Source organism: Apodemus sylvaticus, chromosome 14, assembly GCF_947179515.1.
Source record: "Apodemus sylvaticus chromosome 14, mApoSyl1.1, whole genome shotgun sequence".
Lineage (NCBI taxonomy): Eukaryota > Metazoa > Chordata > Mammalia > Rodentia > Muridae > Apodemus > Apodemus sylvaticus.
In genome coordinates, this window is record NC_067485.1 from 56,827,046 (window position 1) to 56,852,210 (window position 25,165).

Genomic DNA, 25,165 nt, shown 5'->3' on the forward strand with positions numbered 1-25,165 from the left:
TATACCAGACTTTAGTCATTACAACTCAGATCCCTAAATTAGAGTGTTGATAGCTCACACCATCAAAAAACTATCAAGAATAAATCTTTTCTGGGCTATGGAGATAGCTCAGTTGAAGGATCCAAGTTCCACCCCTAGAACCCATGCTAAGTGGGAGAAGAAGCCCTGTATGGTCGTGTGCCATGTTGGGGAGATGGAGACAAGTGGATACTGGGAGCTTGCCTGCCAACCACTCAGCGCATGCGTGAGCCCCAGGCCAGTGAGGGACCCGTGCGGTGGGGGGTGGGGGGGGTGTGGAAACAAAGGTGGCCAATGTGAGGCTACCCTCTAGCCTCCAGTGTTGCTACTAGGGCTTCTGTTTAGCAGTCACAGACAAGAGAAATGAGGGCTGCTCCTGATCAAGTCTTGTGCCAGAATGCAACCTCCTGACCATCTCCAAAGCACCCTGCCTCTGCCTGTAGGGGCTACACCCACAGAGTTTATGACCCCCATGACCCTCCCGGGCACAGATCATGCTGCACTCTGCAAACAGTCACTGGGCAGGACACTGACCTAAGCAGGCTAGTGAAGCTGTCATGTTGCTGTTGCTGGTAGACTATTGATAAGATGCCTCCATGCTCGGAGGAAGACATGCGGTATGGGGAGGGATTGCTCGCCAGCATCATTGTTTCCTGGGGTGGGCGGAGCTCTGGTCTGTGAAGGCTGTGGACACCTCAGATCTTTGGCAGTTTTAACTCACCTCATTCCCTCCCCGCCTCACGAGTACATTTGTCTCATTACTTAGAAGCTAGAATCCCCTTGTCTCCTACTAAGTTTGCAGCTTCCTTCTACATGATGGACATGTTTGTCCCTTCCTCTTGGGAATCGTCTTTATTTTGGGCAATTACAAGTCATTTCAAACTACTCAGTGATTTTGCTGTGTCTGGTGAAAATTTCCAGGGGGGCTTTCCCAGAAACTACAATAAAGACAGGCGCTGGGCACCATGCTAACACGTTAAACCCCTCCCCAAAGCAGCATGCAGAGGGCCAATCAAATGTTCTCTGGGCCAGACACTGCCTTTGTAAGAAGGACCCAAACTGAAGCTCTTTTGAATAAAACTTCCATTTTGAATATAGATCAAATAAAAGTTTAAGTTCCCAAGACCTCCCTTGGTAACTTCATCCCGGTCAGCAAATAAGACACAAATGCTAGGCAAGTCTTCCTGCTACAGCTGAACACCCCAACCAAAGGGAACAAGCTAAATGTACCACAAAGACATGTTCCTAAGGAAGTCCCCTATCACTAAATCTTGATTGGTGGGAAAATGTAACTCTAACTTGGCACAGATGTTTGTGGTTTTCAAGTTTAAAAGCTTAGGTGGGGGAGTATCAAGGTTCAGCTTCTCAGTTTATTCTGTGGCCCAGATCTGTTAGTAGCAGTTCGATTACAATACATTTTTGTCATCTGCATTGGCTTGGTATGCAGAGCCTATAACACCTTCCCCATTTTCTGAGAGAAGCCTCAGAGGCTGAGCAGCCTTACCCAGAATGCCTAACTGGTAAGCAAGGCTCTGAGCTTCCTCCTCCAGCTGTAGATTCAGACACCTGTGGCCTCATTCGCTGAGGTGGCCTCGTTAGGGGAGAGACAGATCTGATGGCTCTTAGGAAGGAAGGAAGGAAGGGACAAGAACCTCCCCTACCACTCACTGACTGGAAGCCCGGAAGGAGAAGCCATTCCCTGGAGACCCGTTTCTGCTGCTGCTTGTTTGGGAGGTCCCAGACATTTAGAGTGCATTAGATCAAACCCCGAGCCAGCCAGCCCTGCTGCTCCCTTCTTCCCATATCAAGGTCAGATCCAACCCCCTCTGCAGGGCGAGGCATGGTGGGGGCTTGTCACAGTTGGCTCTAAAGAGCAAAGGAGCCTGCAGCCTGCTGCTCTGCCCTCTGCTAGCCCGGTGGCTGTCCTGGTCCTCATCTGAGAAGTCGGGACAATGCCAGCCGCTGTGAGGGGCTTGCCCAGACCCCAGCGTCTTGCCTGAGCATCGAGAGATTAGTTGCAGAGTACTTCATCAACACCTGTAACAACCTCAATACCCAGGAAGCCGAGACAGGAAGACTGAGCCAGCCTGGGCTACATATTGAGATCCTGTCTCAAAACCTAATCAAGCCAAGCCAACCCCCAAACCTCATAAATAAAGCAATTTAAAAATTGGTCCACTTAATATGATCCATGAAAAAGAGTTAGTACTCCTATCTTCAGGGGGAGGAGGGGGAGGAGGAGAGAGGAGGAGGAAGAAGGGGGAGGAGGAGGAGGAGAGGAAGAGAAGGAGGAAGAGGAGAGAGGAGAAAGAGATGGAGGATGAGAAGGAGAAGCAGAAAGAGGAGGAGAAAGAGGAGGAGGAGAAAGAGAGGGGGAGGGAGGAGGAGGAAGAGAAAGGGGGAGGAGGAGAGAGAAGGAGGAGGAGGAGGACGAGGAGGAGGAGGACGAGGAGGAGAGAGAATCTGTATGCCAAGAGGCCAGAAGTAGAGTGCAGTGTCCTCTCCACCTTACTGTCAGAGACAGGGTCTCACTGAACCCAGAGCTCACTGACTGTCCAGTGAGTGCCCACTCACAGAGTGCAGGGAGCTCTGGGGACCTGCCGTGCCACCTCTCCCGTGGGGTGGGTACAGCCACCATGTCCACTCAGCTTTAATGAGGATACTGGGGATTGAAACTCAGATCCTCATCCACGCACGGCAGGAACTCGACCCACTGAGTTATCTCCCCAGCCCCAAGACTTTATCCTTATTGAAGATAAAATGCAGAACCTTCAACATGCAAAGGTGAAGTCTCTACCACTGAGCTGCACCCTAGCACCTCTACTTCTTAAAAACAAATATTTAGCTGTCCATTTGGCGCTACGCTGATGCACTGCTGAGCGACTCGCATATGCCCCACTCAATGACGTCTACACAGTGCACAGGCCACAAGTCAGTACCATGTGGAAGCAAATCCTGACTTTCCCGGAAAGCTCTTGAGGGTATCACAAGAGTGTGGAGCAGACACGCACAGTTGGTTTTGTTTTTAATTGGATGTGAGTATTAGCATGCCAGCCATCCAGGCTGCCAGGAATCCCACGGTGCGTCTCTCCTGGGGTCCTTACCTGCACATGACTAGTTTGCCTCTTGGCTCCTGAGGCAATGCAGAGGACCCCGCCCCAGGCGCGGCCTGCCCAGCCTTCTGAAGGGACAGAACACGCATGCCCACTGACCTGCTGTGCTCGCCATGTACTTCCACTTGACCACATAGGCGTCCCCCTCGTGGAACTGCCCGATGCTCTGCCTGGGGAGCCTGCTGTAGTCAAATTCCAGAATATGCCACACATCCACAGAGACGGTGGCAATCTCAATCTGCCTTCTGTCGTCTCCTTCCACCAGGCCATAGCCACGGCCAACGTTCACCCCATCTAAGATGGTGCTGGTTGTCATCTGGGGTGCCGCCACCATCCGTGTCACATCATAGGGCTTGACGTCAGCCCTCGGGTCATCCTACAAGGGAACAGAGATGTTCAGGTTCCCCGAGCTGCAGACAGACAGGTCTGGCTACACCCCGTGCTGTTTGAAGTGCTTTCTTTTCTCTTTGTTGTGGTGCTGGAGGTAGAACCCAGGGCCTGGCTGCCAGCAGGCCATCGTTGTCCCCAGCCCCGTCACAGCTGCTAATGAGACAGTGCAGACGTATAGCTTTCGTGGCATCTTGCGCTATCTTACTGCACTTAGAAGGCTATGCTGGGTTAGCATCTGTGGACCCCGAATAGCCACACAGTGAAACCAAGAATGGAATCCGGACAGCCTTTTGCCTCACCGCTAGTGTACCTCAGAAGCTTTTGGCCACCAGGGCCATTTTTGCTGCTCTTCATCTTGGACCTGCTCTCAGGGACTGTACCTTCTGCTGGACGACTTCCCCAGAATTCTTCTCTGTGGGTCTTTTCAGTTCTGTCCAGTCGAGAAATTTCTCCTTGAAGAGAATAGTCTCATTGTGCTCCGTAACTCTTCCAAATATTGCCCAGTCAGGCCGCCCTTGTCCTTTCCTGCAGTGTGGGAGCGGGTAGGAAAAGGGCCTAGAGTCAGCCATGGCTGCTGCTGGAGCGCCCACGAGGTGCCCACAGCCATCGCCAAGCCTCACGAGTGTACTCTGTGACTTTCCTCTGCGGACTTGCCTAGGGGACGAGAGACGCATGGTGACCACAGTGTCTAGTGCTCAGGGCAGGAAGACACCTTCGGAAACCTGGGAAATACTGACTTACCACAACAGATGTGAGATGTAGGGGTGGCAGGGGTCGGGTGAATGAGTGAGTGGGGTTGAGGGATGTTCCTAAGACTACAGCCTCCAGTCTCACGAGTTAGGTGACAGCTACAGGAGGGTTCTGTTCTGTGACCTTCCTAGGCCACAGCATGTAAGCCTTCCCTAAATCTGTGGCCTCTGTGTGAGAAGCCATGTTGGATGTCTTGGGAAGAGCAGGCATGCACAAGACCCAAGCTGGAGGAGTAGGCAGCAGGGGTACCTGGGAATGAGTGGATTGCACTCTCCGGGGTCCAGGGGGTTGATGTCACAGTTGTCATAGTCAAAGGTTCCGTTCCATAAGTGCTTAGCCAGCTGGAATGCTATTTTCCGTTGTGCCAACGTGACTTCCTTCCCATGCCACACATAAACTTCACTACCAAAGTCAAACACCAGGACCTGGAAACGGCACAAAAGGATGCGTGAACTTCAAGGGCGGACTCCGGGGCTCCAGCTCTGCTGCTGATGTCACGCTTATGAATGTTCAATCCACCCAAAGCCTTAAATCAAGGGTTAGGTAAGGATTTCCTTTCTTCCTTCCTTCCGCTCTACCTAGTTTCTCCCTCCTACACTCACTCTCATATACATTCATTCATTCATTCATTCATCATTCATTCATTCTACACTCACAGCTTATCACATACATAGCAGGTTAAGAGCAGGTTAACACCGTCCCTCCTGTGTGCAGTTCTAAGACCCTTCGGGGCAGACGGCATACCATTCTTACCTTGGGGCTCAGTGCTGAGTGTCTGTAGAATGGGTGTATGAATGGAATGCTGTTTTCTGCCTTATCTCCAGCACTCTGAAGTCTGCTTTAACTCCCAACTAGGTTCCATTTTATCTCTGCTTAAAATTATTTCCTTTTCTATGACTTTTGTTCCCATTTAAATGCTCATATCCATTGTACCCTCAGTATAGCTTTAGATGATACTTTCCTCAGTTTATTATTAAAATATATTATTATATATTTGAATGTAACTATACCGTGTACACAGGATGCTCTGGGATAGACAGGTGGCTGTAGCAGCACGGTGACTGACACTACCATCACCATATTCTGCTGCTCACTCCTGCTTGCTATTGTCTTAGAGGCAGGAGCAGCTACAATCTCTACATTTGGTAGGGGTCACAGCAGCGACAGTTGACCGACTGTAGCCACATGCTGAGTAACAGTTACCTGGACACGCTCTGCTCCCCAACACCTGCTGCCCTCTGCCCCTCCTCCGCGTGCTTTCCCTCCCCAGGCCTAACCTCTGAAGTTTCTATTTTCTTTTCTGATTTTATTTCCTTGGGGCAGGGATTCCACATAGAGATGAGATCACAGAATATTTTTCTCTCCATGTCTGATTTATTTCACTTAGCTGGTAAGCTCTAGGGTTAACATCCCTGGTATTTACTAAAAGTTTTAAAATTAGATTAGTGTTGTGTATGTGTGTGAAATGTAAACGAACAAGCTCGCTAGTCAAAAGACAGAATTGCTAGAAGAGAAAATATGGGGCTGGAGAGGTGGCTCAGTGGTAAACGGCATATACTGCTCTTTCGGAGGACCCAGGTTTGATTCCCAGAACCTACGTGGTGGCTACGTGGTGGCTACGTGGTGGCTACGTGGTGGCTACGTGGTCTGTAATTCCAATGCCAGAGGATCTGATGCCTCTTCTGACCTCTGTGGGCATTATATGCATATAGTATAGAGATATGTACACAAGGAACATACCCATACATATAAAAATAAGAAAAGAAAATCTTGTGACTTTTAGAAAGAAGATCATGAATTTATTTGTGTGTGTTCATGTGCACACACAAGGAAGTTCGAGAATGATTCAAGGGGGTTGGTTCTCTCTGTCTACCATGTGGGACCTGGGACCTGAACCCAGGTCTCCACGGTTGGCGGTACACTGAGCCATTGTGCTGTCCCTGAGTTCTTTCTAATGTGCTTCTACCCAGGAGAGTGTAAGGGCTCTGTATGGCTTCCTTTTTCCTTTAGCAATTATTACACTTAATGACAGCGGAAATACATGGCTACTGGGACGAGTGAAAAAAAAAAATACTTGACCAGTCTTTAGATTATTTGAATTATAAGTAGCTTCATATACTCACATTAATTATTCCTGAAACTTCAGGACTAACTAAAATTTCCTTTGATCTTATATAACTCAAGATGCAGAGATAATAGTTATATTTTGTGTAAAATATAAAATCCTTCAATAATCTATGCCACTTTTGAAAAATATTCTGAACTTCGTTTGTATGGTATAGATAGCGGTAATGGTTTGAAATAGTAACTAGGCATCCTTTAGCACTCTCTGAAGTTTTAGATCCTTGAAGCTGGTACCTCTTTGGACTGCAGAAGGGAACACTTGGGAATCTTCCCCCAGTAGTCGTCATCGGGAACGAGTTTGTCATCTGTCAGGCGGTAGACACAGTTCGTCTCTATGATGGCTGTCTCATACAGCTCATCTTCCTTTGGGTCTCCGGCAGCTTTGGAGTAAGACAGGACATTAGAAAGTAGTTGACTTAAGAGGATCAGTTAAGGGATGGGGCTTGGGACACAGGATGTCCAAACCTTTTCACTGTGAATTATGGTAAATTCTTACATTGGTAACTGGTCTGGCCACCCAAGAGCTTCCAGAAGTCTTTGGCTGCATGAGTATGCGTGTTAATTCCTTCTTCAATGGTCTGGATGTATGTAGCTCTACAACCAAGCTCCCTCTTTGTCTGAATTAACGTTGCAAGTTCAGATGCCTAGAAAAGAACAGGACACAATGACCTGGGAAGAAAAACCAGTGTGGTTTGCATATGCTGCCATCAGAGAAAACTCAACGTATAGGAAAGGTGTGAGACATAGGGCGGCAAACATTGGTTGTCTCAGCCAAGAAAATGTAATTATGGGAGCAGATGTATCAAGTCTTTGGAACGATAACCCTGAGTGTGAAATTCAACAGAGAACTTATGGACTTTGGACACTATACCTTGTCTGGGGCTGAGTATGTGTGTTAATTCCTTCTTCAATGGTCTGGATGTATGCAGTTCTACAACCAAGCTCAGTGTGTCGGATACAACAGATAACTCACAGGCTTTGAACACTTTTGAATCCTGAGGTTTCCCCCATGGGATTCCCACACTGGCTCTTCACCCAGGAGCCAGCTTAGACGCAGGGCTCTCACACTGGAGATGCACATCGCAGACCTTCCCTTCAGCACTTCACGAAAGCTTCTTCAGAGATATTGGCAAAGGAAATGCTACCTGACCCTTTCTGCTTGAATGAAACACGCAGTATCTGAGAGACGCTCGGCATGGACCAGAGCACCTTGCTGTCGTGTAAAGGACACAGCAGTAGAGACATCTTGTCGTTCAGACACTGACCTTTGCTTTCTCGATGACGTTGGAGAACTCTCCCACCCACAGGAAGCAGTACTGAGGAGAGAGCAGAAGGAAGCAGTCTCCACTGTTGAGGGATGAGGCTCGGGGCTCCACCAACCTTGTCTGCACGTGTCTTCTTCCTGTGGACAAGCCCCAAAGTCCTTTTAGCACCACGCAGACTTCCATGATGAACACATCCCAGCTACACACCTCCCATTCTAAAGACTGACTACCATTAGAAGTTCCCAGGACCAGCCACATGTGGACGTTAAGATGGGTCACAATGCACAGTCATCATACGTGCCCTAAGATCTTTGAGCTTCTTCAAAATGGCTTCAAAGCCTTGGATTTTAGCATGTTTATGGATGTATCGAGGGTCTCCTGTCTTGGAAGAGAGGCAAGGACACCCTGACCCCTCTGTCACATTCATGCTACCTTCTCTTCACATAGCCTATGTCCTGTGCTCACACCTAGCCATGCCTTAGAGTAAGGCATGCCTCCTCACAGCATCTCCTTCCACAGACACTAACTCCATAGCAACTGGATGCGACCAGCTTGGAGGGAAGTACTGCCTGGTACCACTCGCTTCTAAGTGATTTGCCGAGGTGGAGCATTCCGTGATTGCATACCTAGTCTGATTTCTGCATCAGAGCTCCTCACTTGTCTTTTGTGAGCGTTGTGTACATAAGTGTGTGCAAGTGTGCGTACCCACACATGGGTATGTGGTGATCAGAGGAGTTCAGTGGTTTTCTTCCCTAGGGACTGAGGCTGAAGGTTGCTATTGTGCCTAGACTGGTTGGCAAGCCAGCTCCGGGGATCGGTCTGTCTCTGCCCTGCAATGCTGGGGTCACAGGCACAGTCGCTAGTGTCTGGTTTTTATGTGGGCATCAGGGATTCAAGTATGGGTTCTCATGCGGATAGAAGTAGTTATACTCACTCAGTTGTCTGTTCCCCCACCCTTCACTAGTCTTTTAAATACACCAAAAAGGAAATGGGTTTGTAGAAAACACCCTAGAATCCTTGGCAGAGGCAGATGCTACCCCATCTATCCTTGACTTGGTGGCCCAAGGGTGATGATGATCTTGGGGATCCAGAGGTGACTCGGTCACCTCTAGGAGTGGAGCTGCCCTTCCTCCTTACAGCCCTGACTTCCTGCTGCTCCTTCAAAAAGGGCAGGGGAGTGGAACCTGGGGATGGGCAAGGCTCACTCCTGCCTTCCCATGATTCCTTCCCCAGGGATGTCTTTCCTTAGTCTGTCTGATATGGGTGATGCCTTATCCCAGTGGGAAGGACTGAGAAGGGTGTGCAGCCCCATGCTGGAGGCTGAGGGCATATCTGGCAAAGTGCACAGCAGAGCTGGGGTGTGGGCTACTGCACCAGAGGAAGCAGGATCAAAAGCTGAGATTCTGAAAGGGTAAAAGACCAAGGCCAACTTTAGGTCTCCTACTCAGCAACTCCCTTGTCCTCATTCATATTCTCAGAAATCCAGTGGGAAGAATATTCCCACCCGATGGAGTCTGTGTTGTCCCAGTGTAGCACCTAGATGGGGGACTCAGAGAGACTGCCTGCCCCGCCCCCCCATAGGCAAAAATGGATGCAGCCAGGAGTCTATTGCCCTACATTGAACAGCCTGAAACCACTCTGAAGAATACCTTTAATCTGCAACAGCATGAGCTTCTTGTAGGGCACGGCACTGTTGTTGGAGTTCTGTTCCATCAGGTTGACGCTCCTCAGGTTGATGCTGCTGAAGTTCTCCCTGCTGGCCAGGCCTGCCAGAGTCACTTCTGAGAAGTTGGAGTTGGATGACACTGTGAAGGGAGGTCGGGAGGATGCGTAGTTGAAAGTCAGTGTTTTTAATCATAGATGACTGCTAACCGACCGGACTCAAGCCTGAGGAGCCGCACTGTTCAATGCTCAATCACTGTGTGCGGAATTAAAAGCAGTACAGGATGCATCAACCGCCACTGATGAGTCTCACAGAACTTGTCAGGCTGTGGGAGGCAGCTCTCCTGGACGGTATTTAGTGAGACAGTCCTGTTGCATTGGACTGTAGGGGTTTTCAGAGAGAGTGTACATTATTGGCTAGGGTTGAGGTGTTAGAAATGTCTCATTTGCATGATGAGGGATCCCAGGTACTTAAACCTGTAATTTGGCCATTAAGGCCAAATTGACTACCTCAGGAAGGACAGAGGTGGGGGTTACACAGGCTACATGCACCAAGGCATGCAGGCCTGGGCAGGGCGGGTGATGAGAGTTTTGAGGTTTTGGATACATCTCAACCTCACTCTTGCTTGAGGCCAGCTCCCCACGTTGTACTCATGTGCTCCACAAGATTCTAGTACTGAAACAGAACACTGATGCTGTTCGGTCCTTTAGATGGCTTCTGTCTTATGGGAAGCGTTTCTCAGCCAACTAGTTAGACTGCAAAGACAATTATTTCCTCTAAATTTCCCCCTTTTTCCTTCTTTCTACTACATGGAGAAAGGTTAGATAGGTTAAGGTGGAAGGACATGGAATCTCCTCTCCTCTCCTCCTTTCTTTTGTCCTCTCCTTACCTCCTTCCTTCCTTCCTTCCTTCCTTCCTTCCTTCCTTCCTTCCTTCCTTCCTTCCTTCCTTCCTTCCTTCCTTCCTTCCCCCTTAGTTTTGGAGATAGGGTCTTACTATGTAGTCCAGACTACCCTGTAACTCGAGGTTCTACCATGTTCAAACACCAAGTACTGGGATAGCAGTCATGAGCCGCCCACTAAATACTCTCAAAACAAAAACCTTTGGCAAATTGATTTATAAATGCTAAGAGGAAAATAAAGACTACAGCAAAAATACTTAAATATCAAGATTATGGATGCTATTACCACCATGGAAATCACTATTTGACATAGTGGAACTGACACTCTGGGCCAGATAAAGCTGAGATGTGTATCTCAGGGTCAGGGTACAGTCAGAGACCAACCTCACTCTCCAGTCCAGTTCATTCCAAGTGCTCCCACCTGAACCCACCTAACCTATCTCCATGAAGTCCCAGGACTTCTCCCAGAACAATCTGAAAGCATGGTTTAAAATGCTGGTGAGGATACACATCTCCTGGTGAGAACATGCATCTACTTGGGTACCCACAGGAGATCTCCTCAAGCACTCTTAGATTCAGTGGAGAATTGCTGTGCTTGGGTTTGCCAGAGCTGAAAACAGGAGGAATTACAAAATCCAGAGACATTTTCATCTCGAGACCCAACTCAGCAAAATGGCATAATTTAAGCAGCAATTTAGTGGGAAATCTTTAAATTCGAGGCAGGCATACATGTGTTTGTGTGTCTCACTTTGTTAAGGAGTGCTCTCCGAACACCTTGGGGGGACAGGCTGTAGCCCCCACACTCACTCTTTTCCACTTTCATCCGCTTGGACTCCATGAAGGCAATGTTTAGCCTTTGCTCCGTGTATTCCTGAAGGAGGTCGTCTCTTGCTGCCAGCAGTTTGAGCGGGTTCTTGGAAGCCTGGACCCGGCGCTTGGGCCTGACTGAGCGCTTATGCTCTGCCACGGAAGATGTCAACCTGCGGGCAAAGCAGATGTGGCCCAGGATGTCACCTTACCTTCTGGTCTTGGACCCAGGGCAATAGAGTCCACTATTTTTACTTCCCAATCTTGTGTGGGTTAGAGAGCCTGGGACACTTTGCATGCGCATGTGTGAACACACACACAGACACACATATACACACATACACACACACACACACACACACACACACACACACACACACGCACACACACACAGGCACACACACCTGCTGCTGCTACCACCAATCATTTCTCGGACTCAGCAGACGGCAATTGCACTTCCATTGAATCTTTTTGCTCCAGACTAAATTTTTTCACACATAGCTTTTCTGTTCACAGTTCTTATTAAGGCAGCCTAACAGGTACTACCAGGAAAGTATATACTGTGACGAATATACTGGAATAAAATAGGCCTTCAGAATCATCTCTGGTCTCTGAGACTGCCTCACCCAAGTCTGGGTCGACCAGCCTGTGGAAGTAGTGTAGGAGTGTCATGACCTCCCAACAGACCCCTGTGGGGATAAAGAATTGCCACGGTCTCTGTGCCCTGAAGCATCCTTTGTGTACCACCAGTATGCATGTGAGCACAAACATGCTTTAGTTTATGTTATTCCATTACACAATTACACATAAGAGCTTCAGCAATGCCGGCTGGATGTGGAGAGAGTGAACTGAACATCCAAAGCAGGACATCGCAGCAGGAGGAGCTGAGGGGACCCTCCCGTGAGTGAACATTCTCCTGGAAGAGACAGGGGCTCTGACAGTTGCACAGGGAAGAGTGTGCCTGTCCATCTGGGGTTGGATGTGGTACTTCTTTCCCCATGATTGTAGTTTGACCAAGAGAGAAGCCAGCATACGGGAAGACAGCCTTAAGAGGGGCTGTGCTGCAGCTGTCTCTCTACACTCAAGGCACACCTGAGTGTAAACGAACTTGTCTCCCAAGTTTGTTTCTTTGTTTTTGTTGATCTCGGTTCAACACATGTATCTTTCTGGAATCCTAACACATAATCACTTTCTATAATGTTTTCCTGGGTACCTTTAGGTGCCTTTGAGAAAGCAAATACTCTAGGCAGAAGTTTCTGGTGACCGGACTATGTGTGTATGTGTGTGTGTGTGGGGGGGGGGCACATGAAGGGAGTCATTCTCAAACTCACTTGGGAGCATAAGGGTCAAAAATGACATGGGCATATCAATTTTATACACTAAGCAAAGAGCTATGGCTCCTGATTTCCTAACTCATTGTGGTACTCTGAGCGCATAGAAATCAAATATCCAGTTTTGTGGTGTCCAGTGGGAGAACTGTGGAAAACGCTAGTAATATTATAAAATACCACAAAGCAATGCTTGGGTGACGTGAGAGGCAGTCACACCCCTCAAGACTGCACACACATCCAGGGCACACGCAGCAGACGTGCAGGTATAGCAGGTTGACCCTGAGGCACCATGCATCTTGCTCTAGAGCAAATACTCTAGGCAGAAGTTTCTGGTGACCGGACTATGTGTGTATGTGTGTGTGTGTGTGGGGGGGGCACATGAAGGGAGTCATTCTCAAACTCACTTGGGAGCATAAGGGTCAAAAATGACATCGAAGTCCTCCTCCAGCTCCACAGGACTTCTGGGTATGTTGTGATCCACGCTGCGGTAGAATTTGGCAAAGGTTTCGTCATCATCCAACTTCATCACCTCCTTGACAGATTTGCCAGTGACCGTGAGAACCGTTTCCTGCATCCCAGCAACTATCAATAATGGAACGGATACACCATGAGCTTTTGATAAACAGTTGCTGTGACCTTTCCCCGAAATGCTTTATGTCCTCTCTCTAAGTTCCTGGAGTGGGTAAAGCACAGCAATGAAATCAGCCCTTCTCCTGCCTACCCTGTGCTCCAGCTCCCAGCTCCCTCCACATCTCACAGAGGGATTATCCTACAAGTGCAGTGATGGTCACGACAGGAAACAAGATGACTTTGCCCTCACGAGCACATGAGCAGTTGTGAACCTGACCGTTTCTACTAGAGGGAGCTAACCTTAGCCTTGTTCCCTATTAGAGTTCCGCAAACGTTTTCTGGAAAGAACTAGGAAGCATTTGGGAATTCTCTGAGGAGAGCACATAGCTTCTGATACAATCTGCCAACCCTACTGTCATGGTGCAAAAGTGGCTATGGACAGACAGCAGGTCAATGAAAGGACATAGCTGTGTTCCAATAAAACTTTATTTCCCAGAGCAGGTAGAACGCTGTAGTGGTCATGGCCGTTGTCGGGTGACCACAGACTAGATCTCTGTTACTCCATTGTATTGGCTAGTTCTATGTCAGCTTGCTACAGGTTAGAGTCATTTGGGAAAAGAGAGTATCAATTGAGAAAATGTCCCCAGGGGATTGGTCTGTGGGCAAACCTGTGTATCATTTTCTTGAGTAGCAATTGATGTGGAAGGCTCGAGCCCATTGTGGGTGGCGCAAACCCCGGGCAGGTAGCCCTTGGCGCTGTGAGAAATCAGGCTGAAGCCACCAGGAGCGTGAGAGCAAGCGCGGTGCTTCTCTATGACCTTGCATTTGTTCCTGCCTCAGCTTCCAGCCCTACCTGCCCTGACTTTCCTGGATGATGAGCTACAAGTTGTAAGACAAATCAATCAGTTGATCAATAAATCCCTTTCCTTTCCAAGTCCTTGCTTTTGGTCCTGGTATTTATCAAAGCCAATAGAAAGTCTAACAAAGACAACTGTGTAACAGATTTCATCGTTAATATATCTTACCCAGCCAGATTAACTATTATATTATGACCTTATAGCTCTGGTTTTCAGTTTGTTTAATTTTCAGCCTGTAGGGACTCCTAGTACCTGGTACTCAATGAATAGATACATTTTATCAAGAGAGAAAAGGCTATTTTTGCATATTGCCTTTTGTGTCACCAACTATTATAATAAAGAGTTTATTGCATCATTTTTTTAAACCAGAGTTTTATTTTAGAAATTATTTGGGATAATTAGAAAACATACCTTTTGCCTTAGCAAAAAGGATGTGTAAAGTTCAAAGCCCATCCAAGAGTAAGCCGATTTTCTATTTGAACACTAATTGCTTTATAGTGAAAAGACAAAATTGCTGAGTCATACTTGGATTGGCATCCCAAGGGTTTGGAGTCCGTAACACATACACTGCTGGGTATCTCAAATATAGGATAGTATTAAGTGGAACTTAACAGAACTCTGGTTAGTACTGACTACAAGTTCATTTTTTGAAGAATAACAAGATTTTAAGCATGTGTGTGTGTATAAATTGCTGAAAAGTAGATAATTAAGGAGATAACTTGGCTGAAGCGAGAATGCAATCAGAAGTGGGTTTGGAGAGCCAGCTATTGTGGTATGTGCTGGTGCTTCAGGGTTATCTTTGGGTTTGAAATAAGTTCAAGGCTAGCCTGGTCTAAGTGATACCTTGTTTCAAGGAAAAAAAAAAAGAAAGAATCAATAGCAATAACAAAAACGATTGTCAAATAAAACAAAACTCTAAAAGTTAAGAAGTTGAAAGCTAGGATTTAGATTCTAAGAGAGCAGAGACCAGGCATGGGGCAGGAAGTCAGGCTGAAGCACCCCTCTGGCTTCTGTCACATACCTTTGTTGTTCAGTCGCCTTAGGAAGGTTTCCAGCCTGTCCAGCTTGAGGTCCGATTCCAGCTGCATGTCTGGTCTGGCTTCAATATCTAAACATGTAGAAGCCATCTGTGAGTCAGCCCCCATGAGCCTCCCTGTTCAGATGCTCATGTCACTGAGGACAGGGACACATACCTTCCGTGGGTTTGGAAACCGGGGTAGTGCCTCTTGATTTACTGCAGAGAGGGGATGAGATGGGAGTTATGGCTGTGGGTGATGCCAGACCTGCAGAAGACACAAGGGGACAGTTTAGCATGCATGCTCAAGATTGAGGAAGTTCACAGAGCCCAGTGAACCCGTGCTTGTCCTTACAGCAATAGTATATGCCCAGTATGCCCAGGCCGGCCACCAGGCACAGCCAATCCTAGGATTTTCCTCTCCCTATGTCGCATGCCGCTGGTAAGCTGACACTCCAAGATAAACAGTAAAGATAAGGGAAATCATATCCGCAGCCTAGAAATGGAGCGAGCGTGTACATGGCTTCTAGAATATGCTGGAAAGAGGAGGGAGTTCCCAAGGCCTTCTGGAGTGGTGGGGGCCACAGGGGAAAAGCAATGTGCACCATCCCCCACAGAGGATGTTCGGAGTAAGCTTTCTTGTCCGAGGCAGCAAAGCCCCAGGCACCAGGGCTCTCTCCAGTCTGTGAGGAGGCAGTGGCAGGGTGAACTTAGGAGCACTGACTGTGTGAAGAGTAACCCAGAGGTCTGAGTGTCAGGCAAACACATCAGAGCCATCTGAGATGGTGGGAGGTGAGCTCGCCCAGCTCAGGTATGCTGAAAATAACCACGTGTTCCCCAAGACAGGGTGAAGGGTTTACTCAAGCAGAGGCTGAAGGACGGATGAAAAAGGCAAAGGGGACTTTCAGCTCAGAGGGCACTCAGAACTGTGTGACGTATGAAAACATCAGATAGGAAGTTTAGAGATACTCACCCCTACCCGAGTAGAGGACACTGGGGAGGGAAGTAAGTGCAGTGTTTGTAAAGAATGAATGAGCTACTGCTGCTCTCTGCACCTTCTGCAGTGTGGGTGCCTGTGTGTGCCTGTGTGTGCCTGTGTGTGTGTGCCTGTGTGTGTGCCTGTGTGTATATACCTGTGTGTGTGTATACCTGTGTGTGTGTATACCTGTGTGTGTATACCTATGTGTGTATACCTGTGTGTGCCTGTGTGTACCTGTGTGTGTGCCTATATGTGTGTCTGTGTGTGTGCCTGTGTGTGTATACCTGTGTGTGCCTGTGTGTCTGTGTGTGCCTGTGTGTGTGCCTATATGTGTGTCTGTGTATGCCTGTGTGTGTGCCTGTGTGTGACTTGTGTGTGTCTGTGTGCCTGTATGTATGTGTGCCTATGTGTGTGCCTGTGTGTACCTGTGTGTGTGTGCCTGTGTGTGTGACTTGTGTGTGTCTGTGTGTGCCTGTATGTGTGTGTGCCTATGTGTGTGTGCCTGTGTGTACCTGTGTGTGTGTGCCTGTGTGTACCTGTGTGTGTGTGCCTGTGTGTATATGTGTGTGCCTGTGTGTGGGTGCACATTTAAGAGGACATAGCCCTGTAAGTGCTGTCCTACAACAGCAGAGAACATGTGTTACTCTCATCTACAGAGAGAGCAGTTCTGCTCCTTCCTCCTAACGGCTAGAGATGCAAATGAAGCATTCAAATTCAGGAAAAAGGCACGACTGGAAGTGGCCCCATACTCAAGTTCTGAGCAACAGGCTGGAAAGACTTCTCAGTGTTCATTTGCATACACACTTGCAAATTCATGTGCATACTTTCTAAAACTCATTTCTGTTACCAGGTCAGCAAAAAGCTCATGTCGATGAGAAAGTAAAATTTCTTGAAATGTAGTAATATAAGTAAAATCGGGTGTCACAAAATAGGACAGACAGCAACTCATTACCTACTAAAGAGTGCCTGAGTTACCAGAGCAGTCCATTGGCTCTAAAGGCAGTAACTAGACTCAGGCAGCTCAACAGGCCTTCTTCTCGGACTCGAGGCAAATCCCACTGCTATAGTGCCCCCTGCTGTCAGTCAGGCCACAATGCACAAAAGGGTTTCTGGACCTCAGGGCCTTGCCTTCTCAGCAGGAGATTTTTCAGTGAACTCTAAAAGCAACAGACAGGGCCTCCTCTCTGGGAACATTCTTTCATTCTTGGCAGTCCTAAGGTTTTCCTCCCATCTCAAGCACTAGTGAGATCTTGTGATGTGGTAATTGTTACACAGAGTAATAGAATATAAAAAGCAGAGAAAGACTAGAGAAAATCAGGAGAGCTCAGGGCTTCCTGGGGAGAAACAGTGAAACCCTGCAACTGTCTGAATGGGCCTCTGGGGCTGTGAGATTAGATTCCTGTGGATGGCTGGTGGGGTAGGGTCTGGGACTGTTGTACCTGTGGTCCACAAAAACCAGATGCTATGTAACTGCAAATCAAAAAGAACTAATAGTTCAAAAAATAGTTCAAAAATAGTTCCAAAAATAGTTCAAAAATGTATCAGATTAAAAGCAAAGAAATTATTACCCCCCAAGAAGACCCATGACTTAGGAACCCTGGGAAAATACACAGCTTGTGCAGGGAAATAGGAGCAGAGCACTCACTGTGAGGTGGACTACTCTGTATCCAAGCCCGCAGTGTGGGCCAGGGCGTACAGGGTACACGGGAGGAGCCCAGTCAGGACTCTTCAGATGAGACGGCGGCAAAATAAAATAAAACAAAAGCCGAGCAAACCACCGTTAGGACACGAGTCGGAGCCAAGCTGCAGACATGAGCTCTGGGTCACTTTTGGATCCAGTGTCTTTAATGGATTTGAGCCCAGACTCCTGCCTCTTGTTAATAAGTGGTTGGTGGGTGGTGGGGTGGAGGGTGGGTGGTGAAGGGTGAGAGGTGTGGGAAGAGGGCTGGGCTCCAGATCACACCTGGCTGAACAGTCGCATAATCCCCCTGAAGAAAAGCCAGGTCCCACTTCATCCTGTGAGGACAAATGGCCTTTAGCTATCCTTCAAGTTTGACAGCTTTGTCACAAAGGCTTCTTCTAGTAAGATTCAAGAAAATTACCCTTCAAGGTTTGCCCTCGCTCCGTCCAGCAAACACCTCTCAAATGCCATGAAAGAGGTTCTGTTCAGAATGGAAGGCCTGAGGTGCACAACTGCTAAACTGATGGTGTAGCTGGCAGAACCCAAAGACTAAGTGATGTGAAGACATTACCAGGAACTAGGAAATCTGCTTTTAGGTAAGAGTTTGAGAAATGAGGGTACACGCATATGGATGATGGGGGGGGGGACCCTAACATTTAACCCCGAATTCAAGCCCTAAACTTCCTCAAACTCCCTGGAGACCACTGATCCAGGTGACGCAGCACTCCTTCCTGCATCTTTGTTTGGGTTTAGCTGCAGAGCATGCCTGGGGTCTGTGGTGCACCAGGTGACCTGCAGGGCATCCCTGTCTCTTCTCTGGAATTCAGAACATCTTTCAGACATTTGTCACATGCCTGCAAATTGCCCTCTGTGAGCCACAGCTTACAAAGCTAGAGTCAAGGGGCTGAGAGCTGACTTGCAAAGGACAAGAGGCACTCCTGATTGCTCAAGCCTTTCCTTGGTGGTGGTGGTGGGGTGGGAAGATGGTCTAGATGTATGTACTTCAGACCCTAAGATGATGGAAACAATTTAAAGGAACTGTGGGAAGTGATTGGTTAAAATTCCTTTTTGGGGGCAGGAGCAGAACTGCAATCGCTTCTCAATCCCACAATTGCACTCGATTTTCAAATAGATGATTCTGAAATAGTGACAGATTGGGTCAGGCTTCCTACCCTGAAGTACTGAAGGGGCAGTGCTATGTTGTCTGCAGCAGAGATACCCTACACAACCATCAAAACCTCATTCACTCAACATCAGTGCAGTGTGAGATGTAAAGACGGGGCTCTCCCCCCTTCCTGCTGAGTTTCCATGCACCATTCTCCCTCCATGACAGGTGTGCCCCGCTGTGTGGGCACACAGACGCGCGGGCGCAGATGCGTGCACACACAGGCCTGACCTTTCTTCACCATTCTTCCTGCCACGGTGAACTGTGTGGAGTCGTTGGCAGCACCTCTGCCCTTCGTCTTCCACGCTTCCTCCCGCACAGTGATGAGGTGCTTCCTCTCCTCAATTGTCATCTGGCTCTCTCGACTTTCTGTGACTCTCTGTGTACAAAATGCACAGAAGGGGAAAAAGGAGAAAGGCGGAGGGGTAAGTTTCAGCCTGGCAGCATTTGCCCAGCGACAAAACAGGTTAAGAGACAAAGCTGCCGTGTTTTACCTGTGTTCTGATCCTGGGAGAGTTTACTCACGTGTGCTCACGAAGAGCACGGTTAGCAGAACATTCAAAAGCCTCGCTCCTCAAGGGTATGGGTTTGATGAGGTAGGAGAGCTGGCTAGGAGGAATGTGAATTACACGATTCCCCAGGCCTGGGTGGGCCTTCCGGTTCTGCAGTGATGTCACCTGGGAAGTTAGGCAGTTAAGGGAGCCCAGGAGGAGGCTTTAGATCATAACAGATCGGACACCCAGGATCTCTTTGTGGTAGACACAACCCACACTGAGAACAAGGGTTCTCAGCATTTGAGTCTCTATTGTGGGTGACTTCAGTGACAAACGCCAGTGTCCTCATCATCTAACCCATGAATCTTCCCTGCACAGGATTTTACAGCACACCTTCATGGCCACAGGGGTTCTGATATCATTAGTAGTTCAGACCAAGACTCTTGTCCCAGACTTTGAAAGCTAAATGCAATGCATGATCCTGGTGTGGGCCCAGGGGTGGGCCTAATAAGAATATTACGGGGGTCGGGGGGCGGGAAACTGACAATTCAAACACAGGTGTGGTTTGGTAAACCCGAGGCTTATGTCAAGTCTCTTGTCTTGATCATCACTGTATCATGGGCGTGAAGGAAAACGCATTTGACTTTAGGCAGTACTCACTGCACGAACACCATGCTCACGGTTTAGGAAGGAAAGATAAAATTAGACACACACAGTCACACACATTCATATACACAGCCACACACATAGATACATACACACACAAACACACACATTAACAGTACACATATACACACAGCCATACACACAAACACAATCACACACATTAACAGTCACACATATACATACTCAGTCAAACGCGTAAGGACAATCACAGGGACACAGACACAGACTCATAGTCACACATGACTTGGGAGAGGGGGACTAGAGAGAGGGAGAAGGAAGTGGTAGGAAGAGTTCAAAGCAGAAATTGGTGTTTCAGGGGAAGGTATAGGAGGGCGCCCTGCCTAGGATGGAACCTACTAGTTCCCTCCCCTACAAGTTTTAGCAGTTGCCAAAGTGAATGGTACTAACAGTTTGAAAAGCCATTTAAAACCTTTCACTCAGGATTCACACCACGACCCTAATTCCAAAGAACACTTTAGCTATGTAAATTTACTAAGTAAACTATGAGGTCATCGTGACAGTAAAATACAATGAAGTTTGAGAGAATACAGCTGCTTGAAAATGAAGAATCTAAAGTAAGGTTTAATTAAAACCAACAGAGCAGTTGGCTAAAAAGATATTTTTCAAAACCATCCAGAATGCCATTAAAATTGGCTCTTTTCTCTATGGTGAGCTCATAGCCTCTCCAAAGTGCAAGGTGTAGTAAAGTCATGTGGCTAGTGCCTGAGGAAAAAAGGCTTTCCTCCAGTCCACAGCATAGCTCTCCTGGAAACACCCAAAACGTTTTCACGGAAGATGAAAGATCTGAGCCCTGGGATGAAGCGACTCCTTCCAGAAGGATTTTTTTTTTTTACTTCCTTTTAAGTGCAAGTATTAAACATATAAGATATTCTTTCTCTGGAAATTTTTAGATAGCTTGGCTATTTGGCATGATTGTCCTGGGGAACCCCAAGTTCATACCCCTTGGCCTTATAAGGCCATAGCAGGAGTAACAGGTAAGCAGTGTGTATTTCCTGAAAATCCAGGAAGAGACACCCTAACGAGTGTAACTCCTCAAAGCATGAAAAAAAAAATCTGTATTGGTCTCTTAAGTTTTACAGTTTGAAACTGAATTATTGTTTGGCTTTTCCTGCACTAGGTTTTTTTCTTGTTTGATAAGTTCTGTCCTGTGGCTTGCAGGTGGGTGCTTGGTAGCCTAGACTAGTGAGAGCAGAGGCGGAATACTGGCAGTACGTCTACTTCATCTATAAGTTACTCTTGCAAATGCAGATACCGTCAATACGGTGGAGAGAAGCAGAGGGAGTGGGAAAGAGGATGGGGCATGAAGGAGAGAGGGAAGAGGCTGGGAAGAAAGGAAGATGAACAGACACGCCGTTGTCAAGACAACCAGTGGAGCATTTCCAGGATGCTGCAGATGGGCTTGACTTTCTCCTAATCTACAGAGAAATCACAACAAATCTCCACTTCTCACCCACACGGATGAGCTACGGCAGGGGAGTGCAGCTCAGGTCTCATTAGGATTAGCAGCAAATTAAAAAGCAAAATTCCTCCACTGTTAGCCATGTTCGCAGGAAGAACTCTTGTGATCTAGCTTTTAAGTTTTTATCTTCTATTGAGCACATGATTGCAGAGATGATAGGAGCATAGGCTAAGAATCTCTAGAGATAAGGCCAAATGCAATGGTAAAGAAGTCAGCATTGCCTTGCCCTGAACGAACAAAGACTCTGATCTATGTCTGCATCAGCGCCTCGGGACCTGAAACTGGAGGCAGTGGTGTAGAAGTCCTGTGCTCAGGATTTTAAGTGATTTCAGGCTGGTCCTGTCACCAGCTGCTGGGATTTGATGGATGTTGGGTAGAACGACACCTCACTCCGCACAGCCGTGGAGTAGACGAGGAAGCAGAGGCTGCACCCTGCCTCACAGAGCCTGTGCGCTGTTCAGACATGCTGTTTTCTTCTCTGTACTCTTGAATTTTGAAACTCCAAGACACCACCACTACTGGGGCAAAGTAGTTAAACATGTTAACATGTATATCTGGGTAAAGGGTTAAAGGTGATGATACATGGTTTAAAATGTTCTAAAATTTGAGGTCAGGATATATAAATTGCTTTTGATAAATGCTGTTTTTTAAACTTAGTGGAAGATATCCAATGTTCATGGATAGATGTTCAACTCAGTTCTCACCAATTTGATATTCTCTATACCCTATGTAGTCCTAATGAAAGTTCCACAAGGTTCTTTTATAAACAGATAAGCTTATCTTGAACTTGAATGTATATGGAGAAGCAGAAACCTTCGACAGCCCACAGGATCTGAAGCAGGATGAAGGTGGAGCTCTTGGCTGGAAGATTCATGAAGGTAGAGGCCTCAGGACAGTACAGCATTGACTACATGATCAGAACAGATTAGAAAGTCTAGCGCCAGACCCGGATACCTACATCTGACTTAACCCCAATGAGTATATAGGAATAATGTAATACTACAGAGAAAAGAGTATTTTTAAGAATTCATATGCTGGAATATTTGCATACTTACTTACATATAAAACAAAAAACGAACCTAGATTAGATCACATGTAATTCACAAAAACTAATACCAAGTGGCTCATAGTCTTATCTGTGAAGTGTAAAACTATAAAACTCCTAAGAGGTAACTGGAGAAATTCTAGTCATGAACTAATCACATACGCACATGCACACACACACGTATACATACATGTACACCACCCTACTAAGATCAAACCTATGGCCTCATGCATGTTGTTTTTCCCAGCCTGGGTATTACCATCTTTTAGGTAGAATACCAAAAGCATGACTCATGAGAGGGTTAGTTACCAAACAGAACTTCACTGAGATTAATAAAATGCTCTGTGAAGGATTCTATCAGAAGAATGAAAAGACAAATCTCAGGATGGAAGGAAATATTTGCAGACCTTATTTAACTGAGGACTGTTACCCAAGATTCACAAAGGACTTTAAAACTCAAAGACTGGAAAATGGATGCACAAAGCATCTGCGTAGATACAAAGAATACACATGGATAGAAAATAACTGCATGACAATACGGTCAACAGTGACACGCTGGGAGAGTCTCACACGTTAATATGTGACCCTATGATATATTTTTTGTTATGGCCAAAATATAAAAAATACTGACATTAAAAACCTTTGCGCTTTCAAAGACTTTGAGCAGCATGACACACCTCACTGGATACTGGAGAAATATGAACCTGATGCAGCCACTGAGAAAGACATCTGGAAGCTTCTTATGAAACTAAGCATGCTCTTATCGTGGACTTTACCGTGGACTTTCTCAATCGTATCCTTTAGCATCTGGATGTTGAAACTCGTGTCTTACCAAAAATAACCGCACGTGGGCTTTTGCTTATAGCTGCCTTACCCTCAATTGCCCAAACTTGAAAACAACCAGGATGCCATTGAGAAGGCGACTGGCTGAATCAGCTGCGTCCATTCAGACACGTGAATTTTGCCCAGCAGTGACAAGAGAGTACAAGAAGGCCCAGGGCCAAGCGAATACTGCCTGTTTCCAGCTCCACAGAGATTAAGACCAAAATCAGGAAGGTCAAGAATGAGGATCAAGGAAGGACAAAGCATATGAGGAGAGGGCCACCATCCTGTGTGCCCACGTAATGGCTGATAACGTGGGTCAGAGCTGAGGGAGGTTTCACCAACAGCAACCTGGGCAGGAACGCACGGTACTCAGCTGGAACCCTGGGCATGCTCTCGCTTCCTGGGCTGCTGCCCCAGGCCTGAAAAGTCAGAGGTAGAAAACGTGGACCTGTTCCCCACACTCAGTTTCCTGACTTCGAGGCAGAATTCATAGTACTGAATCCACCTAAAAATATGGGGTGACGGACAGGGTGTGGGGTGAGCTACCTTGAAAATTAAGAAAACGTCAAAAACATTCTCCACCACCCAGAGATACACACAACCTCCGCCATTCTCTCCACACACACAATGAAACGCCACTAAGGAGCTGCTTATCCCGCCAAATGAAGCCTTCTCTATCACTCAGAAACTGCAATGCGGCCTAACCCAGAGGCTTTTCCTCACCTGATTAACAGATACAAAAGACAGGTGTTTATGGGCAGCAGGCACAGCAGGAGAATAAGCAGAAGCAAAAACAGGTTCCTATAGGGCAGAGCAAGACAATTAGAGGGAAAACTGGAGGGCAGGCCAGGGTGTCAGAGTGGGCAAGTGGGTGGGACAGGAGACACACAAGACGAGTTTCCTAACAGTTAACTTTGTCATGGCAATTTTGGTTCTAAGAGCATCCTTCCTCTGAGAGTCATTGCTGAAGGACATACCTCCCACCCAGCCCCGCCGTGCACCTGAGCCGGGGTGGTGCAGTAACTGGATAAGTGAATGGTAGATTACTGGAACTTATATATAAATGTATATGGATATTTAGTTAAAGGGATGCGACCTGGGCCTCTCACCAACAGCTTAAATACGTTAACATAAACGATCACTTTCCTTGTGGCATTTTCGTTATATTATTACACAGGATCAGCTTCCACCCTCAAAGACATCTGTATGTTGCCCAGGGATACAGAAAACAAATGGGGAAGGCGTGGGAACCCATTGGTGCCATGAAATTAGAAGACATGTTAGCGGCCATAGGACAGTTATGCTTGGCCAGCAGAGGGCCTCGGCCCCTCTGAGGGACTGTGAGGCACCATTCCTTCAAAGCTGTTTGTTTTTTTTTTTTGTTTTTTTGTTTTTTTTCTTCCAGATAAGGTGTCCAGAGAACTTTACCAGGAACCAGAGACAATTATAGCCACTATGACACTGTTCAGATGATCTACACTTGCCTGAGATGGTCCCGTGCTATTAAAAATAAAATAAAATATGCTATGTAGGACTACAAACTGAGTACACTCAGGAAAGTGTAGGCCTCCTTCTATATATGGCAAGTTTATCATATATATGTATATATATAATATGTGTGTATACATATATGTGCATTTATACACACATATATACATGCATACACACATATATACACACAAGATTCCACTAAGAGTCCCAAGCTTTCTTTTTCAGAGGCATGGCTCTGAGGATTCTCTGCAGTGTTTGCAAGGTAGACCCCTCCCTCTTTCTTTGCACCTCTGTCTCCAGGCTGTGTGTCTAAGCTTTGCACCCACCAGTGGAATCCCCTGTGTTCTGTTACAGAAGGACACCTGCATGAGAGCCAGGCTTACCCAAAGCAGATTAGAAATGGCATTATCATCTGTAAGTCCTCCTTCTTCCTACAGGTTAAAACAAATAGGAACATTGTAGAGGATGGGAAGCACAGTCTGCTGTGCTGAGCCCTCTGTGCCTGGGTTCAGGCAGGCAGAAGCATGCACCTGTG

General features: G+C 47.1%; 1 protein-coding gene across 8 annotated transcripts in view; it reads right to left on the reverse strand.

Annotated features, from left to right (window-relative positions):
- The window catches only part of Svil (supervillin), a 184,626-nt gene that overhangs the window by 12,505 nt on the left and 146,956 nt on the right, over positions 1 to 25,165 (reverse strand). For 6 of the 8 annotated variants that reach the window (XM_052157226.1, XM_052157227.1, XM_052157229.1 and 3 more), the window contains 13 exons: positions 25,014 to 25,061; positions 18,861 to 19,008; positions 14,983 to 15,072; positions 14,811 to 14,897; positions 12,767 to 12,944; positions 11,032 to 11,204; positions 9,310 to 9,465; positions 7,661 to 7,797; positions 6,892 to 7,039; positions 6,630 to 6,775; positions 4,521 to 4,696; positions 3,902 to 4,046; positions 3,231 to 3,507 (listed from right to left, as the gene is read on the reverse strand). In XM_052157226.1, coding sequence (XP_052013186.1) covers positions 3,231 to 3,507; positions 3,902 to 4,046; positions 4,521 to 4,696; positions 6,630 to 6,775; positions 6,892 to 7,039; positions 7,661 to 7,797; positions 9,310 to 9,465; positions 11,032 to 11,204; positions 12,767 to 12,944; positions 14,811 to 14,897; positions 14,983 to 15,072; positions 18,861 to 19,008; positions 25,014 to 25,061 — 1,909 coding nt within the window. The remainder of the gene's footprint in view (positions 1 to 3,230; positions 3,508 to 3,901; positions 4,047 to 4,520; positions 4,697 to 6,629; positions 6,776 to 6,891; positions 7,040 to 7,660; positions 7,798 to 9,309; positions 9,466 to 11,031; positions 11,205 to 12,766; positions 12,945 to 14,810; positions 14,898 to 14,982; positions 15,073 to 18,860; positions 19,009 to 25,013; positions 25,062 to 25,165) is intronic. The other 2 variants (XM_052157230.1, XM_052157225.1) reach the window with 1 other exon arrangement.